At 42.6% G+C, this 20,335-nt stretch overlaps 1 protein-coding gene across 2 annotated transcripts in view; it reads right to left on the bottom strand.

The window, feature by feature from the left end:
* Nucleotides 1–19,609, bottom strand: part of FBXL7 (F-box and leucine rich repeat protein 7) — a 357,295-nt gene extending 337,686 nt beyond the window's left edge. Inside the window, exon 1 of one of the 2 annotated variants that reach the window (XM_034761566.1) lies at nucleotides 19,125–19,609. Coding sequence is in view for 1 of the 2 variants with exons in the window: in XM_034761565.1 (XP_034617456.1) it covers nucleotides 19,125–19,194 (70 nt within the window). In the remaining variant the exon portion in view is untranslated. The remainder of the gene's footprint in view (nucleotides 1–19,124) is intronic. The other variant, XM_034761565.1, reaches the window with a different exon arrangement.
* Nucleotides 19,610–20,335: the final 726 nt, after the last annotated feature.

The following is a 20,335-nucleotide window of genomic DNA, read 5'->3' as shown; positions in this document are numbered from 1 at the left end:
ACAGTTTCAGTGTTGTGCTAATAGGTCTGGCAGGCTGGAGACTGTTTCTCTTATCTACTAGATCCCCTTCCCAGGAAGACTCAGAGCCTGCAGTGTCAGAACCGGGCTAGGAAAACCAGTAGTGTGGACACTAAGACCCAGTGGTGCCCCAAATTTTCAGGTGCCCTACCCAGCTGCCTATGCCTGAGGACGGCCCCAGGCGCCCCCAGCCACTTGCCGCCTTAGGCCACTGCCTAGTTCGCCTAGTAGTTGCACTGGCTCTGGCTCCAGAAAACCAAATGGACAAGAGAAGAGGCTGTCTGGGGAGCCCTTGAGGGCTGGAGACTGAGCCAAGAAAGCTTGTTATGGGAATTGCTGGCATGAGAGACCAGTCTGGGGAAGGGACTGCTGTGCTTGCACAGACTCTGAAGTAAGAGTCTGCAAGTGGTGGAAATTGTGTTAGTTATAAAGATTCAATTTAAAAAAATCCCAGCTGAAGATAGTTTCCCCAGATTCCTTGAGAACTCACAGACATGGCTTAACCGAGGAAGTGAACTGACCTAGCAGAATAAATCTTGGTCAGGCAGGAGGAGGGCACTATAAAATAGGCCCAAACTGTTACACAGACTATATCACAATCTGTATGTGAGTGAAAGAAAGTCTAATTTTGAAAGAATTTAAGCCATTTAAAAATGTTTTATTGGTATTCTTTTTGCCAAGGCTTTATGTATATCCACTTCTTAAGCACTGTGAGTGAAATTCTGGCCTCTCTGACTTTAACAGGGCAGGCTATGATTTCATCATTATGAGCTGGACTTTAAGGACTTCTCCATATCACTGGAAAGTTATACCTAAATTGAGCACTTGAAGTGGTCAGGACGCTGACAGGTAGTTGAGTCTAAAATAATTTGTGGTAAAATGTTGACAAAGACATTTACATTTGTGATTGCCCATTTAGCCTGAGGGACAGCAACAAATGTAAAAATGACAATCAACTTTTGTTTTTTTTTGGTAATAGGGAAAGGTTAAAAAAATTATTATAAAATAACTCCCATTTGCATTCCTAGTAGGAGCTCCAGCTTTGCAGAAAGCTTACTGTGTCTTTGCAAAGCACTGTGGAATTCTAGTACATCCTTCCTTGTTTACCATCTTGAGATTGAAAGCATTTTACAGTAGAACCTCAGAGCTACGAACATCTCTCTGGAAGAGAAATTGTTCGTAACTCTGAGCAAAACATTATGGTTGTTCTTTCAAAAGTTTACAACTGAATATTGACTTAATACAGCTCTGAAACTTTACTATGCAGAAGAAAAATGCTGCTTTCCCTTTATTTTTATAGTAGTTTACGTTTAACAGTACTATCTTGTATTTTCTTTTTATTTTTATTTTTCTATTTTGGTTTCTGCTGCTGCCTGATTGCATAGTTACGGTTCCAAAAGTAGTGTGTGGTTGACTGGTCAGTTCATAACTCTGCTGTTCATAACTCTGAGGTTCTACTATATAGTTTAGATCACTGGAAAGTAATCCAGAGTCCTTTCTAAACTCAGTAGTTAATCTGCTAAATAGAAACTGTCAGAATAATATGGATCTGGGATTTAACTCCTTTTGAACCAAATCAAAAAAGAGAAAACGGGGAAGCAGCAAATCTTTACCTTTCTAGTAGGATATGTATTTTGGTCATGTATTCTTAACTAGGATTTGATGAGCTCATGGCTATATCAGTGTGAGAATGGAAGGAAATCCTGTCCTCTAAGTTTAAAATAAATACTGAAATGATTTTTCACTTATGTTTGTTTTATTTTATACTACAAATTATACCCTGTTCATGATCAGTTACTTTTTATTATAATTTTCTAGGATGGTACAATGTAGTCCTGTGCCAGTGTTACATTATGAAGCAAGTTGAATTCCCTTGAGTTTAGGAAGCTTGGTTTTAATTGTCGAAAAATATTAAAAACAAGTTTAACAGATGGCAGTCTGCCAGAAATAAGTATAAACTGAAGTTCTTGCTCCTAAACTCTCAGTGTGTCTATTTTGTCCAGTCACCTCTCTTACTGACTGCAAGTCTTTGGGTGATTAAGTTACAGTACACAAAGAGCAAAACATATGCTTTTAGTCCTCAATGGCTTTTACTTTAACTTAAGGGGGAAAAAAAACAAGAATGAACAAAAGTAAAGCCTCCATATGCAATAGCATACATGGAGGATGGAGCCAGAAAACCAAAATAGCTTTCATGTCTGCAGAAACATTTCTTAGAAATGTTTAGGTGCAATATGTACACACACACACACACACTAATGACAAGGAGAAACTAAGGTTTCAAGGGATAGGCAGTTTTTTATACACAAAAAGAACTCAAACATCTGTATCTAGCTCCACAGGTTTCGTGGGCTACAAAACTGTTTTTACAAAGTTAAGTGCTGAAATTATGTAAGGCCCCAGTAAGGGTAAGCCCTAGTCACTTCAGAACAAAGTGATATCACTACCATACTTCAGATTTTTGACTTTCAACAATGCATCAAGGTATGGCCAGGCATAGTTGGGAAGTGTGCTGGTGATGTTTTACTGTCTGTATCTGCCTAAACCAGGTGTAGGCAACCTATGGCATGCGTGCCAAAGACGGCACACAAGCTGATTTTCAGTGGCACTCACACTGCCCAGGTCCTGGCCACCAGTCCGGGGGGCTCTGCATTTTAATTTATTTTTCAATTAAGCTTTTTAAACATTTTTAAAACCTTATTTACTTTACATACAACAATAGTTTAGTTGTATATTAGAGACATAGAAAGAGACCTTCTAAAAATGTTAAAATGTATTACTGGCACGCGAAACCTTAAATTGGAGTGAATAAACGAAGACTAGGCACACCACTTCTGAAAGGTTGCCGACTCCTGGTCTAAACTGTCCAATGACATGTGAAAAAAGACATTGAATGAGAGTTTAGTGGGAACAGGAAGAAGTTCATGTAATGGCCACTGTCAAACTTTTCAATGATCCAGTCAATTGTAGCAATCTATACAATCCCATGGCACACTGCACACAACTGTCCAGACAGTTTTCATTTACTACTACTGAAATTCATAGGAAAGCAGCAACATGGGACACCAGGAAAACAGAAGCCTTCTGATTGCCTGAGAGCTAGCACCATTATGGATTGTAACTGAGCAACATTTTAAATGCATGCTCCCTGTTTTCGGGCATTTATACCCATCCCTCTCAATTCCAAGAGTTGAAAATTCAAAAGAAGACATGATCTTCAGTAGAACAATAGTTTCCACAATTTAATTATATTTCACATTTCAGAACCTATTACTGATCATTAACTTGATAAAAAAAGTAATGACATTTGTGACACTGATAAAAAAAGCTCCCTCAAATATAGTTTAATATACTAGACAAAATTTATGAAAAATAGAGCTAAAGAAGATCTATTAGGTAGTGGAATCTATCTCCTTGTCATTCAGCATGCTTATCTGTTTTATAATTTGATTATAAGCAATTTCGGCCAGGGACTGCCCGTCTCAAGTTTGTTCATTACCAAGCACAAGGGGCTCCTGGTCTATGACTGGCATTCCTAAACAATATAAATAAGTTCTACATGCACGCTTTCTTAGTTTCATTCCTTCAATTCATACAGAAGTCATACAATCATGAGTAGTTCCGGAATCCCTAGTGTTTACACTCTTAAAACATTTGTATACTCATATCTTTTGAGTCATTTATTGAAGTTTTAACACATACACACAATCAAATTAATCCCTTCTGCTCTTCTACAGACTCCCTCCAAGATGTCATCTTTCTGATACTGTGCTAGTTAGATTATTTCAGTGTTCCAGATGAAGTCACATCAAAGCCATATAGACGCCATGCTTTTGTGACAAGATACCTACCTCTTCAAGCACAGCCCCAAACATCTCCTGTTTTTTAACATATGGTTTTGCATTGTGGTGGGGCAGTACTTTGCTATCTTTTACTCCAAACTCTCATTCTGTATTACCGCTTTCAGGATGCGGGGGGTTAAATCCCATACAAAGCATTTGGATCTCTCCATCGGAGATGAGAGCTTGCATTTTTTCTAGTTAATCATCACTGTGGTGTTCTGTCAATATTTCCTGCCTCTCTACCCCCTTTACATTAGTTCTGTTCACACGGATGTTCCAGAACTCCTCCTTACATAGGATGACCAGCTGTCATTAACGTGCTGTTTAATTCTTCTTCCAGATCACCGAGAGATATTTAAAATGGGATCTAGCATGGCAGTTCATTACAACACATTCCCTCCAGCTTGATATGTTGATGCTACCTCTTCATTATGATCCTTATGTAGTTTGCAATCCAAGCAATATACTAACTACATGTGGACACATCAAAGTGTAACAATATCATGATTACCTGGGTATCTACACCCCAGTCCAGAATAGCTAGAAGGCAAAGCACTCTAGCCACTCCTTCCTCAGCACAACCTTATGAAGGGAGGACTGCAAATTTAGCCCTATACTGCCCAAGTTCTGGGAGTCTTCAGGGGGGCATGCACAGCCTCTTGGTGAGACCAGATCACTGTGATGGAGGACATAGCTAAGGCCAAAATCTGACCCAAGAAATTTGTTATGGGGACTACACTCAACTGTAAGCAGCTAAATGCAAGCTCCCATTTTCAGGGCAAAAACTCATTTCTTCTGCATCAGAGAAGTAAATTTATGGAGCAAAGCAATATAACACTGTCTCCTTCTGACAAAATAAACCCATTTAATCATTTGGCTGCGGTCTAATAAACCTGGAACTTCAGAGCCCAGAGATGTGCTCGTAAATATACAATTCCGCAAAACAACAAAAAACTCCCAGTGTGAATCACTTGTCCATAAGTCCCAGAGAGAGAAAGAGACACTTCACATGATTTAAGACACTAATGAGACAAATTTATGTAGCTATAGACAGGAATTTCCTGATTCAAACACAAGCACGAGAGAGAACTTCCTGTTTCCTCTTTCTTTCCTCCAAGAAACATTTTTAGGAGGATTTACTAGTACTCCAAGCCATTAATTCCCTGGAATATATAGCTCAGGTTAGGTATAGGATTACCATTTACTGTACTGCAGCAAGAATGTAATGTCTATGTTAATCTAAACATGACTACTCTGCAATTCAGAAATGCCACTGTACTATATGTTTCGGTATACAGGTTGCTACACCAATAATGCATGTCCAGACCCTGATCCAGAAGACATGTACTATGACAGAGTGAAAACCATGGCAGTCAATGCAATATTCAGTATACAATTTGTAAGTTAATGGACTTCTGTGCACCTATCTATAGGATCAGACCCCAAGATTGCATTTTTAGTCAAAGACTTCATTGATCATAAAGAGTCATAAAAGAAAAAAGTTTAAATAAACATTCCCAATTATCACTGCCTCTGTGCCAATTATGCATCCTAAACATATAGTGTACATTGACGTAATCCATGGGGGAAGTTTATCAAAAGAAAATATTTGTCCTAGAACATTGGTTCTCAGCCTACAGGGTTGCAAAGTTTGAGGGAAGGTGAAGTGGTCATGAGCAGCCTCCCTTCTTTAAGGTTAAATAAATGGAAAAGGCCAAAAACTTTGTAACACGGGGTCATACTATGGAACAGGTTGAAAACCATCTTCCTCCTAGAACTTCTACCCCACTGCTAGGGCACCTCAGCTTGTCACCATCACCATAACTAACATTTGGGGATGGGGAGAACCAGTTCAGATTTAAAGAAACTGACCTAGACCTTCTCCAAAGCTCCATCCAACTCCTACCTTTTACTTAAGGTATCCAACCAAGCACAGGTAGAACAAGTTCTGTCCTTGATGTAACTGGCAGCAGAATCTGAACCAGAGCTAAAAACAGGAGAGCTTGGGGAGAATCTTCTTTGTGAGAACGGAATTGGGTTCTTGTTTTTCCTTCTTGACAAAAGATCAGGAGGGAGGACTATGGCAGCTACAGAGGATGGAAGAGAAGATCTGAGGTTTGGAGATGCTGCTAGAAACTATGGTTGAATTTCAAAGGGGATGTGAGCAGATGGAGAGGAAGGCTGAAGGGAAACCTCAAGACTTTCAGACACATGCTGGACCAGAAAACTGTGAGGATAGAATGCTTGATGAAGAAAGTGGCATGTGACTGTGAGAACAAGGCAAAGGAAAAAGACTGGCTAGTGAAGGAGAAATACAGCTGAGGAACAGGTTTGCTGAGCTGGAAAATGCAGGGGTGTGGCAAGCAACAAGAGGAGGTAGCAGGGCAAGAAAAAAAAAGGAAAGAGTAGTGTGATGGGTTGTGTCCCCCCCCTCCCCATCCAGGGTGCCACCTGATGTACTGGGGTCCCACTGAGCTTATCTGTTCCACCAGCTTGGGCTCCCTCACCCTGTCCTGCTGAGCCAGGCCCTCAAGCACACACACACACACACACACACACACACACAGAGGTAGGGCCACACCCAGCTGCAAAAAAGACACAGACACTGGTCAGCTCTTGATGGGAAGACTCAGCTCTGAGATTGCCCAGCACTCAAGTGCATACCTGCTCTGGAGTGTAAACCCAAAGTTGTGTGGTCTTGCACAGCACAGAAAACTATATAGCATAAGTTCATGAAATTCACTCCCTCTCTCAATGTGGAGGAAGATATGCACAGCCTTTTGCCCCCCACCAGTTATGAATTGCGCAAACTGGGTTTTAGAAAACAAAACAAGTTATTAACTACAAAGGATAGATTTTAAGTGATTATAAGGGATAGCAAACAGATCAAGGTAGATTACTGAGCAAATAAAGCAAACATGCAAACTAAGCTTAATACACTAAAGAAACTGGCTACAAGTAGTCATTTCTCATCCTAAATGTTGTTTTAAGCAGGTTGCAGAGATTTCTTAAGACAAACTTCTTTTGCTTGCAGCTTAGAATTCCAGATATTCCCTTCATAGGCCAGACACCTTCTAACCTGGGTCTAGCTCTTCCCCAGTTCAGTCTTCGGTGTTTTTAGCAGTCTTCTTGGGCAGGGATTCAGTGAAGAACCAATCCTGATTAATGCTTGGGAGTGAGTTAAATAGGATTTACATATGGCCGTAATCCTTTGTTTCCCAGTTTCATCTCCACCCCTTTTTTTGGAAAAATACTAGCAGGTCAAGATGGGGTCCAGTACTAGGTGACATGATCACATGACCCTGCAGTGCCAAAGCTGCATCCCAGGAAACTTCTCAGGAAGGTTGGAGATTAGCATCTTCAAAGTCCTGTTGTTCTCCCTAATGGTTTATTGACTAACCATCCAAACTGATTCCATTTTGTCTGGTGGGTGTTGCCCAGGTGCAAACACTTTTGCAATTGATACATAGGAATATTCACTAACTTCAGATACAGAAATGATACAGGCATACAAATAGAATAATCACATTCTGTAAATCATAACCTTTCCAATGATCTCTCACAAGACCCATCTTGCATAAAACATCTTAACTATGCCATATTCAGATCATAACATTATCTCTATGAAGAATATGGGGTGTAGTGTCACACGCGGCTACTCCTATAAGAGAGAATGGAATAGCCAGAGTTGGGAACCCCAGGAGGACAGAGGATCATTCACAGAAGATAGCAAGTGAACAGAAGACAAGATTACTTGCAGCCAGAAAAATCGAATCAACACCAGGAAGAGGCAGGTCTACATGACTGAAGACTCCCAACTAAGAAGAACAGACAAGCCTGTCATCAAAGCTGGTCCAGAGAACAGAAGGGTGTGCTGTCTTCTGGGAGCTAAGATATGGGATGTGGATCTGAAGCTGAAGAAGTTCCTAATGGGAGCAGGAAAGAATCCACTGACCGTCCTTCACGTGGGAACAAATGATACAGCTAGATTCTTTCTGGGACACATCAAGGAAGTCTATGCCAGGCTGAGGAAGAGGCTTAAAGAAATGGAGACTCAAGTGATCTTCAGTGGGATTCTACCTGTCCCTGTTAGAAGAGAGTGACGGTGAGTCAAGATTATGATGATCAACAGATGGCTCAGGCAATGGTGCTATGAGAGGAGAGCTTTGGGATGTTTGACCACTGGAAAGCATTCACAGGAAGAGAACAGTCCTCTGTCTGAGTAGGGAGGGAAAAAGACTTCTGAGATGGAGGCTAGCACAACTGATTAAAGAGCTTTAAACTAGGAATATAGGGGTCCACTGAGAGATGCTCATGTAATCTCTGGGCCTGATTCTGATATTGACAGAGGAAAATCAAGTAAAATAGGACGCAGCAATGAAGAAAAGAACTTAGGGTAGTAGAATGGACAACAAGAGGAACGATAGTGCCAAGCTGGCAGTAAAATGACTGTAGCTAATCGAGTGAGGAACCTGGATGAAACCATGCAGAAACATCTAAGATGTCTGTATACCAATGCAAGGAGTGTGGATTAAAAAAATGGAGGAACTAGAACTACTGGTGCAGGAAGTGAAACCAGATATTATAGGGATAGTAGAAACATGGTGGAATAGGAGTCATGACTGGAATACAGGTATTGAAGGCTACATGCTGATCAGCAAAGACAGAAAAAGGTAAAGGTGGTGGAGTAGCATTGTCCATTAATGATGAGGTAGACTATAAAGAAATTAGAATTGATGTAATGGATCCAATGTAGATATGGGTAGAGACCTCTAATATTTTTAATGAAATAAACCCAACTAGGAATTATGTGATCATGGGAGACTAATTTCCCAAACACAGATGGAGGACAAGTGCTACCAATAATGGTAGGGCCCTGCAATCCATTTCCCTCCTGAAGAGGAAGCATCTTCACAGGTCAGCCTTATCCAGAGTAGAATCAGGCATATAGATCAATTTTTCTGGGTGAGGTGGTTTGGGTTAGTTAACTTAAAGGTCATTTCTAGAGAAATAGTGCATTGCCCACTGGATCTCACACCATGACCTTAAAGCCACCTTTGTGCACACAGCCCTCCTTGTGTTAATGTGTGCTCCCAGTCATCTGCACCAGATATTCTAAAACTGGACAGTTAGAGCTGGCCAAGAATTTTCCTTTCAAGTATTTTATTGATGGAAACCACAGTTTCAATAAAATCAGTTTTTCATGGTTAGCTTGTTTTGCTGAAAGTTTTCAATTCTCTATTGGGAAAACAGACAAAATGTTTTGATTAGGGTCAGCCATATTAATTTACATGGAATAAATGGGCAAAAGGTGTAAACATAACCCAACCCCTGTCCAACATTAAACAGTTGGAATAGAGGTCTGGGTTTGGTATACAGAGACCTCAGCCTGCTTAGTACTAGAGCAAACATACCCTTAAGCATCCCTTTTATTAAAGATTCAGAAAAGAAGGAAACACAGTTAAAGCAGTTGAAGTATTAAATAAAGCTTTCATTTAGCAACATCCCTTGGTCCCTTTTTCCTTATAAAAGCTCTCCCCATCTAAAGGGAAACTCCCTTCTTTGACTCTCTCTTATATGGCAATAACTTTCTGTTTGGGGAAAAGAGAAGTTAGTTGAGATTAGCTGGAACTGTTGATATGTCTGTTGTTAGAGTCCCCATTTTATCCCAGATGGTGTATGAGATACAGAAGTGGCAATGTCATCAGGGTCCCTTTTTCTGTCCCAGCCTGATCAGGACATCTCTCAAGATCAGGATGAAGGCGGCTGGGGTCCCCAGAGTGGGAGGGAGGACAGAGGGACAGCCATGATAGTGAAGCATGCACCAGTAAACAATTTTTCTCCCAAAGTCTCTCCTAAAAAAAAAAAAAGGACCCCCAAAAGAGAGTGGTGGGTGGAACAGCCTGTCCTCTCATTTCGTCCACCAATTAGGCATGGTTTCCAACACACCAGTTTTGGTTCACTTATTTCTGGTCCCACGCTATTCTTGTTCACGAGGCATGGTCATAACATAGCCCTTGAGTAATATCAGTAGGCCTTTTTGTTTGGACTATTTCAGTCTGGATCCCTTTCATATCTTTTCCCTAATGGTCCATTGACTTGTTCCCAGCTAGCCAGCCAGACTGATCGCATTCTGTCGGGTGGGCGTTCCCCAGGTGCAAACACTTTTGTAGTACAGATGTACAGTCAATATTCCTAACTTTAGATACAAAAAGGATACATGCATACAAATAGGATAATCAATCAACCTTTCCAATGATACCTCACATGATCTACCTTGCATAAAATACATTATGATTATGACACAACCATATCATATTACTATGAAAAATATGGGAACCATGTCACAGGCTCCATGAACATGAAATGGGTTTCAACAGCATCTCCTAGTGTCAATCTAAAAAAAAAAAAAAAAGTGCCAGACGGACTATCACTATTCAGACAAGCACAGAGGTGCACCAGCAAAACTGTATGATAGGAGAGTTGCACAGCAACTGTCTGCACTACATGTAACTCTTGCCTGAGCTATCAATTAAATTCAGCCTCGTGATTTTTTTAATTAATAATGTTATGCAAATTATTTGTTCAGATTGCACTTTTCTTAAAATAAGTCATTGCTTCAGGAGCAAAAGGAAAAAAGTGAAAATATATTTTAACAAAATATTATTGAAAAAGCTGAACTTTACAGTTCTTATGATGGAATGAAAAATCTGTGTTATTCAGAAAACAGACAAAAGCCAGACGAAGGCATTTCCCTACTCAACTCTCCTCCTTGATGCTGGGTCATTGGCAGATAGGTGAAAGGCCTCCTTAGTGGTGAAGGGACTGAAAGTGAGTGACAACATTAGACACACTCCTATTAAATTAACTATAAAGATAAATTAATGTCCAATACTGTGAAAGATCACCCATCTGAGTAATCAATTGACTTCAGTGAGGCTATTCGTGTAAGTGTGACTGTAGGAACAAGCTCTTAAGGATTAAATTTTAATTATGCCTTCAGTAATTCAGAGCCTAGAGTGTGCTGATGTAACTCTCAAATCTAAAATGAAGTTATTACTGAGACATCTGCAGGAAATTTCTTCAATGCCCTTGAAAAACCTTACTGTATTACGTATATTAATTTTTGTGGGCTGGGAGTATATGAAACCTCTCTGGGGGAGATGTGAACATCATAAAACCTGGGAGTTAAAAAGACTATATTGAAAGTATGCGAGACAAGTATGGACTTTGGGGACAATAGGTGCTAAGTGGATTTCCTGGGGAATTCCTAGGGAGAGGTTAATACAAGTTACCCAACTGCAGTTATGCAAACCCCCCAGAATTTTGAAGCTATGCCCCAAGGACAGAGTTTTATCTGCCTATTACCTGGTCCTGGCCTTCAGTAACAAAGATCTGAACTGTATAAAAGAGAAAGCTGCTCTGCCCAGACCTTGTTCCAGTTCTGAATCTAAGATAGATGAACTTCTAAACATGGGTGGGTGGGGGGCGGGGGGTGGGGCAAGTCTATTTGTGGGTTTTGAAGGACTGAAATCTACCAGAGCACGAGGTTGGAGCTCAGGGTGACTTCTAGTAAGCTTTTTAGCACCTGTATTCTCTGTAATGCTTTTACCTTAAGAATAAACATGTTGCTTAGAAGGAGCTGCATGGTAACTCATAACGGTGGGCAATGAAGCACAGCTTATTTAGACACACTGGCTTGCTGGGGACACCACTGTAACACAGGGAGCTGTGCAGTCTTAATACCCCCCGTCAGGATGGAGAGAGACATGGGTCTCTGCCCAAAAGAGGTTATGGCTAGGAACCAGAAACTTAAGTGGGTGCCCTCAAGGGATCATGGAGAGAGAATACAGGTGCAGTTACCCTGAAATGATGACAATTACGAACAATGTTTTCCAGAGATCAATATGATCCTACAAAATTCTTTTACTCAAAGGAACATAAAAAAAAAAAAATCCCTCCCCATCCAAGTTCTTCTGGTGCAAAAACACCCCCAAACCCATAGATGTTCGTTAGCTTTGCTCTCGAATTCAATAGAAATTTCCTATTTTACAAAGTCTAGAAATAATATTTTAAGTTCAGCAGTTTCCATATATAGCAAAGAGCTTTAAATGAAAGTATACACCATCAGCTTACCTAACACAAATGACAGATAATCGTTGGGAGGAGATATAAGCTTCTCAGCTGATCACAGAGAGAAGGTGGGTGAGGTAATATATTTTATTGAACTAACTTCTGTTGGTGAGAGAGAGAATCTTTCAAGCTTACACAAAGAAAGCCTGTCTCTCCAACCAACAGAACTTGGTCCAATCAAAGACGTTACCTCACCTACCTTGTCTAATATCTGGGACCAACACTGCTACAACACCACTTCATACAATCACTTGATCATGGAGGTTTGAAATTAGAAGAGACTGACATATTATTATAGACTGGAAAGTCATTTGCGGTCTTAAATTTTGTACATACTCCCTAAAAAAATAGTCTATTGTCATTGCCCACACTCAGTAAAATGCATGATAAATACAAGTACCCATATTATAACAAGTCAAACTGGACTTTGGAATGTTTAATAATTTTTAGAGGTAGGTGAATCCTGCAGAAAAATACTGTGTAAGAATCAGAAAATTTTAAATTAAAACACTTCAGCTGTGTACACAAGTTTGTTTGCCAGGAAGATACATGTGACTAACTTTATTTTCATGAATGCTCACAGAGCACAAGTTTTAAACTTTTATACCAGAATATTACCAGAAAGTGAATTTACTTTATATATGAAGATATACCTATCTCATAGAACTGGAAGGGACCCCAAAAGGTCGTCGAGTCCAGCCTCCTGCCTTCACTAGCAGGACCAAGTACTGATTTTGTCCCAGATCCTTAAGTGGCCCCCTCAAAGATTGAACTCAACTCTGGTTTTAGCAGGCCAATGCTCAAACCACTGAGCTATCCCTGCCCCCCCCCCTCCTTTCTGCAAAGATGTGCAGTGTCTCAAAAGTTATCCCCATACAGATCCTGAAACTGAAAACTCTTATGTTTAGGCTCAACTCTAAGCATGCAAACAGACCCACTAAATTCAGCATGGCTACTTACATCCTTTAAACATGAACCGTTCGTAACTAAGCATGTGAGCCTCACTCAGGGAACACAAAGAACCCTGTGATTTAGGGTGACCAGTCACACCCAAGCAACAGCTCAAATTTTGGATTTAAATTTTTCAAAAAGCAAATCACAGATGAAAGGTTCAATGTGTTTGAGAAGAATCTCAAACAAAGATTCAATCGGTCTTAAAAGGCAGTGTCCATTGGGGATGCACAAGTAGTCTCACAAGAGGGAGATGTCTTTGCCCTGGCCCCACTCCCATCCACCTCAGTTCCTTCTAACCGGAGTCTCGATGTTAAATAAGATTACACAGCTGGAGGGGGGCGGGAGATAAGAGGGGGGTTGGCAAGTAGTGTGAATGCAGAGGAAATTCTTGAACAACAGTTACTGTTAGGTAACTTTTCAAAGGTCTGCGTACCCTCACTTGACAGAGATCAACAAGCAGTGCTCCACCAGGATGACTGGACAAGGAGTTTAGCTTAATATAGGCAGTAGGGTAGCTCTCTGAAACTGACCACTGGAGCGCAAGGCTAAATCCAAGGGGTAGCAATTGGTGAAAGCACAAACCAAACTCCAAGTACTCCTTTGCAAATGTACACTAAGAGAACCAAGGCATATGTCGCTCTTGGAAATTGCCTAGCAAGTACATGACCCTCAGTGACCAGGGTGCTGGCTGCTTCCTTCTGTTCCCCACGCACAGAGACTCCAGTGGGGTTCAGGGCGTCCCATAGGGCATAATTAGCTGGATAAGTAAAACATCCTGCCAAAAGCATCCAGCTTACACCCTCCTGTCAAAAGGTCCAACAGGGTATCTCACTGTGCCCCTTACTTTCTTCTGTGTTGTCCATTTCAACTTATGGAACTGGTCAGAGGGAGGTGTCCTTCAGCTAATACTGGATACATCTTACCACTCTTGGATACAGGAGGAGGATGAGAATGAAGAGGGAGACAGCCAGTCTTGGCCAGCTTGGGAAGGCCAGAGCTGATGGGTAGGACCAGCTTCTCTAGCGTTTGCATTTTATTAAGTTCAATAGACATCTCTGCTGCCATATACTATAGTTGCAAACTGTAGTGTATTTTCCTTTCTCCCCAGTAGTTCCTGAAACTGTCTGTGTTAGTCATGAAGGGAAACAATTGAAGCACCAATCTGATCCTCTGCTAAGGTGCCATCTTATGTTCCTCCAAAGGAGATTTTTAAGATTCCTCTGAATGAGTCTTGTCCCATTACTCAGATATAGGCAGATTCTCTCACAGATCTTAAAGGTCTGGGCTGAGGCTGGTATCACTGCTGGAAAGGAAGGTTGCCTTGGTACTGGGTGAGGCGGTATCTGCAACAGAATCAGAGTCAGTATCAAGATCAGTGAAGGAGTTAGTCTCACAGCCTCCAGCAAGGGTTTCATGGAGTCCTGTATGTGGTGCTACCTCAGAAGCTTGAGAGGGCCCCGCATGATATCCTCCCCTGATGTCTGGATCTGAAGGGACGAAAGGTGACAGGGGTCTTGAGGTCGAGTTGGGGAACCCTCCAGGTTCATCTCCTAAGGGGTTGAAGGCAGTTCCAGATTGAGACTGGAGAAGTCAGTACAAGCACAGAATCAAGTAGCATAGAAGCATATGCTTGGAGTGGTTAGTAGCCTCATTTGTGCCCTTCACCTCCACACAGAGGGCAGCACGGAGAAAAATGAAGGCATTGCTGAGATCTTAAATAATGAGGAGCCCATGTCAGCACAGAGCTGTCTCCCTCTGTAAGAGTATAGAAGAGACCACAGTGGTGCCATTGGCTAGTACCTGGGGCCCTCATTGAACTAGGAGTATTAAGGAACAAAAAGATGGTGCTTCCACTTTCCTTTTGCTTACATCCCTCCTGTGATGACACATTTCCTTTTTCCATTATCCTATGTGAAAGTAAAATGAATTATATTAAAGAAATAGAATAAATTAAAGAATGCTGTATGTACCTTTAAGTAGAAATGCTGCAAGCCAGGGGGCAGCAAAGCAGACATTAACTGCTTAATGAATTGCCCCACTTAAGGGCAATCGGTGAAGCATTAGCCTTAGATGGATAAGAGTTAATAAGGAAGCAGGATATGCATATTGTACCCTTGCAAATTTTACAGTTTTGCTCTCTCTGTCCTTTTGTTTAGTTTGCACCCTTTTATCTGTATAAATAAGACTGTTTGAATCTTGCATGGGGGCTCACATTATCTGAATGTATTAGCAGAGCGCTGTGCAATAAAACAAAGTGGTCTGACAAACTATGAGTCCTGAGTCTAACTTTGACACCTATCTGTTACCTGTGTGGACTTGTAGAACTGAGACAGAGGCACTGGCATCAGAGAATAGATGCTGAGTTGGTGGCTGGGGTAAATATGTCAAATGAGGAGTAGAGACAGAGCTGGGTGCTTCCGTGTTGTTAAGGCTATTGAAGGCTGAATAGGCAGTTGCCAGTTTGGTCTTTGGTGCTGCTTTTGATTTAGCCAGCACCAGTGGCATGAGGTAAGAGATTCTGTCCCAGCATAAGGCCAAGGAAATTCCAGTCTTGGGCCCATGAGAAAAAGTGGAGCTGAGACTGGAACAGAAAAATATCTTCGGTCCCATGACAAAGAATCTCGGAATTTAGGCTAGTCTCAGTGCACTCAATGAGTGCATCAGAGCATCAGGCTGTATGTGTGAAGAAGACAGATGAGCTTGGATCCTCAAACATCTCTCCCTTCTAGTGCAGGGAATGAAGTCATGGCAAACTGCACACTTGGGTTACCAAGCACATCTGCTGCCAAAATGGAAGGCACTGGATATGGGCATCAGTCTCCAATATGATCTAGTAGCAGGTGGCTTATCTCTTTAGGCTCTTAAGGAACTCACAGGGATTTTGCTGAGCCCCTGAGGGGCCAAAGGTTCCTGAGACAAAGGCAGACCATTTATGATAAGCTACCCTATACCACTCTACACAAACCACCTATAAGAAAGAAAAAAAAAAAAAAAAAAGCTACAATTAGGGAAGATCTAGCCTGAGGACAAAGGCAGCAAAGGAAATGAGGTGACAGGGAGGTGTGCACTCCCTTACATAGAGCAGGACAATGTCATATGAAATCTCTCACACACTCTTCCCCATCCATCATGGATATCTGCACCCTAAAAAAAAAAAAAGTCATAAAATCCCCGTACCCCATCTCTGTTAACTGCATCAATCCCATAATCCCCCTGCATGTTGTTAAAGGAGTTCTTTCACCAAAAAGCTCTACTGCACAGAATGGGGGGTGAGAGGGGAAAAGACAGCTGACCATCCCAGTGCAGGGTCCCCCACCCCTATTCACCAAAGACAGAATAGCACTTTATGAATTGCAATTAGGGCTCTAAAAATTTGTGAGAAGGTTGAGGGATGGAGACAATATTTTCCCCAAACATAGTGTCCCTTTGCAACCAAGGTTTCAGCTGACAAACCAGAACTAAAGCACAAGTCCATTCCAATTTTGGATCTAATGTGGAGTGGTGAATTTAGTCGCAGGGATTAGAATGCTAATTCCTCCCTCACAAAACACTCCGAGGTGCAGATTTCAAGACACATGGTTGGTCCATTTCTAGAATAAGTTCTGATAGTAAGAATTGATGTGAACACCCGTACCAGAGTAAATCAGATCTCCGGCTGGTAAAATTTCTGACTTCATAGGCTCTTTTGAAGGGGGAGCTCATTTGGCAGTAAATGAAAGGAATTTCAGTATCTGTACTAAAAAAAAAAAAAAAAGGTGTTTTTCCTTTCTGTCACTATCTTCATGCATATTTTCGATGTGAGTGACGTGTATTCTTTGGCACTTGCCTGCTGGAGTCTCAAAGAATGTAACAGGTCATAGGCCTAACTACAAACATAGCCAGTGATTTTATACTGTCCTGGGTACCATGAGGGTAAATTGTACAGAAGATCATTAGAAGTTTAAAAATAAAAATAGAGTGCCTCTTTTGTAGTCAGAGCAACAGAAAACTTTCAAACCTTCCTATTGGTCCCCTATTACCAGCTGACCTTTTCAGCAGTCTCCTACAATGCTTCAGTGCAGACCAAAATTTATTGCTGGTGCAAACCATTGAAACCAATAGGTTTCTATAAGGATGAATTAGATCCTGTGTATCTAAAACCAAACACAGTAAAGTTTCACTGAAGTGAAATTGCAGAGGTAGCATTTATGGATAACAGCTGGAGAACATTAACTCTGTCTCTTTCTCTTTCTCCCTGGGGTTTAAAAATGTTGCTGTTCAGACAGGAAGCAGTCATATACCACACTGCATACTACAAGATTTATAGGATACAAGAACAAGTTGCAAAGCATTAGAAATAATGCAGTGGGGGAGGGGTTGATGAAGAACCTATCACAGCAGAATAATTTTAATTGCCTCATATTTTAAGCCTCACTGATGTAGTTTACATAGAACAGAAACTGGTCCAATGCCTGAACATGAAAACTGGAAAGGATTTAGCCATTTAAAAATGGCTAAATATCACTCTCCATTATTTACCCTTCTGCTCATCTAGGGCCTGATCCAGGGAAGTGCTAAAGTGCACTTAACTGCCACTGAGGTCAATGGGCATTAAGATGCTCAGCACCTACCTGAAGGTGCTCACAGCACATTGTTAAAACTAGGACCGAGATCATGTAAATCAGAGGTTCTCAAACTGGGTGTTGTGACCCCTAAGGGGGTCACGAAGTCAGCCTCCACCCACAAACCCCACTTCTCCTCCAACATTTATAACAGAGTTAAATATAAAAATGTGTTTTTAATGTATGGGGGGGTCGCACTCAGAAGCTTGCTGTATGAAAGGGGTCACCAATGCAAAAGTTTGAGAACCACTGATGTAAACAAAGAGGTAGTACAGTAATTGGAAAGGCTAACCAGGTGTTTGATTTCACTCAGCAGCAGGCAGACAGAATGACCCTTGGAATAAGTTACTGACATGACTAAAAATACCGACTCTACTGGTGGTTTCAGGCTGATAAAGCAATAAAGGGAGCATGAGGTACAGCAACAAAAGCCAAGTAACAAGCACACCCAATTACTTCAGCTATCGATGTGTATATGTTTCATCAGTAACTAGTAACTCAGACCCTACCTTGCCGCTCCCTGTGCAGAAAATGCCATTATTTTAAAATGCAGTCTTTATAATGGCAGACTTATGTCAAAGTTAATACCCCTACAAATAGGCTATTGTAGTAGAATTTATCCAGTTAATTTATTGCAGTTGTGCTCACTCTTTAAAGGGGGAAGCCAATCTCTTTTACTACTACACAAAATAAAAATAAAAAGAAGTGCTTTAGTCTTTTTATCCTCTCTGGCAGCTTCTTTCAGAAGCTTTCCATTTGCCAAAAGTCTTGGAAATATAAATGTTCCCTGCCAATAACTTTGATGACACGAAGATAACAGACCAATTATCATTCCTTAGCCAACACAGCTGACACAGTCTGCAGAGAGAACAGACACGTACAAGGAGCTGTCAGGGAGAGAGACGGAAAACACCAGGAAAACTTTGCTGTAGACACTTCAAAGCTATGTAGCAGCAGTTCTGTGAGGCAGAGCCACCCAGCTGGGAAAGGGTTACTGCATGTAAAGCGCACACAGGCAGCACTCAAGAGCGATGGGAGCTATGTAAAAGTAACCAGATTTGCGGAGTGACCAATTGGTGTCGATACAGGAGTGGGCATAAAATATAGCTGAGGCTGAAAAGGAAGCGCGGTGAGGCTGGAGAGGAGCGGTGTATTTTAGACCTGGGGTTTCTAGCTCCCATCTAAGGTCCGGTTGCTTTACACGAATGTATATGAAATATTTCAGTTTGAACATCCCTGATATTGCCTATGCCACCCATCTGGTGGCCGGAAAGCTTCCCCCTTCCTTCACAACTGCAAGCAAGGAGATGCCCGAATAAAACAAGCTTCAAAAGTTGGGCTAAAAGGGAGGCGAGCCAAACCCATCCCGCAACTGGCCAGCCCCCTCCCCCACTCTCCCTACTGCCTGGGAAGGGAACTTTTCCCACTCCCGGGCTGGGGGACACACAAAGCCAACTCCGCCGCAGCCGGCTGAACGTCCCCGCCCGTCCGCCCCAGCCCGAGGAGGGAAGGCGAGGGGAGCGGGGTCCCGCCCAAGGCGTCCGGCGAGTAGCTGGGCTGGGCTGGGCTCACTCACCCTCACTGCCGTACTGTTTGCCATTGTTCGCGCCCATCCTGCAGGCTTCATGCTCTCCCGCTGCCAGCATACACCATGGCTCCCCGGCACAGAAAGGAGGCGATCGGGGCGGGGACCCCGCTGGTGCGGAGGTTCGGCTTCTACATGCTATAGGCACTCGGGTCCTTCATGGAGAACCAGCCCCGCCCCAAGCAGCCACCCCAAAAGGGGGGGGGGGAGTCCCCAGTGCACTCGCCCCCTCAGGCCCCCGCTGCGGGCACCACGGCTGGGCAGCAGCTCCAGTTATAATCCACACACGGGGCAGCAGCAATCCCAGGACGCAGCCTCCACCTCCGCCCGCCGGCAGGGACTGATGCGCCTTCCGCAGCTCGCTGGGGAGGAGCCGCTGCTCCTCGGGTCCCGCCGGCGCTGCCGGGCTCCCCCTCCCCGCCCGCGCAGCAGCCACTTGTTGCTCGGCCCCGCGCCGGGACGGGCCACGCTCGCAGCCCCGCTCCGCCCGCTCCAGCGCCGCAGACTTTTGTTAGCGCCAGGCGCCTCCTCCCCGCATCAATCGGGCCGAGAGGGCCGGGCAGGGGAGGGCCAGGCTGGGGGGCTGCAGCCTTTTAAAGATATAGCGCGCGCTCCCCGCACGCCCCTGTGAACTGGCCTGCGGAGGCTGAGCGGAGAGGCGACTATTTAAGCAGTTTGTAAGGTTTCTCCGTCGTGCGAGGCAGGCTGGTGCTCTGTGCGTGTGGCAAGGAGGACACAGATTTCTTATGAGGTGCCACTGATTTTAACCCCGGCCCCCCGGCTGATGCATTTGGGGGAATTGGTTGCCTCTTCCTCACCTATCTGCTCCCTGCCAGGGCATGTGTTTTCCCCGGCTTTGCACTATAATTAGAGACCGTATGATGAGCTGCTCTCTTTTCTGCCACAAGGGTGTGGGCTCACCAGGAGTTTCACAAATTGGGTTTGATCTTCATGTGAGTGGCATTGAAGCTCTGGCTGTAGATCAGGGGTCACTAGGATCTGTGTTTATTTTATCTTTCTCATGACCATTTTTCAAAATTGAAGTCATAGAAAAGTTTACCGATATTAAAGACATTACTCCTGAGGGAATTCTGCACCAAAAAAATTAAAAAGTCTGTACACAATGCTTTAAAAATTCTGCATATTTTATTTGTCAAAACAACAATATAATTACATTGGTAATTTATTTCAAAATACCCGTC

The sequence above is a fragment of the Trachemys scripta genome, chromosome 2 (genome assembly GCF_013100865.1).
Source record: "Trachemys scripta elegans isolate TJP31775 chromosome 2, CAS_Tse_1.0, whole genome shotgun sequence".
Lineage (NCBI taxonomy): Eukaryota > Metazoa > Chordata > Testudines > Emydidae > Trachemys > Trachemys scripta.
Note: the sequence above shows the minus strand (reverse complement) of the source record. Positions and strands in the feature narration are given on the sequence as shown.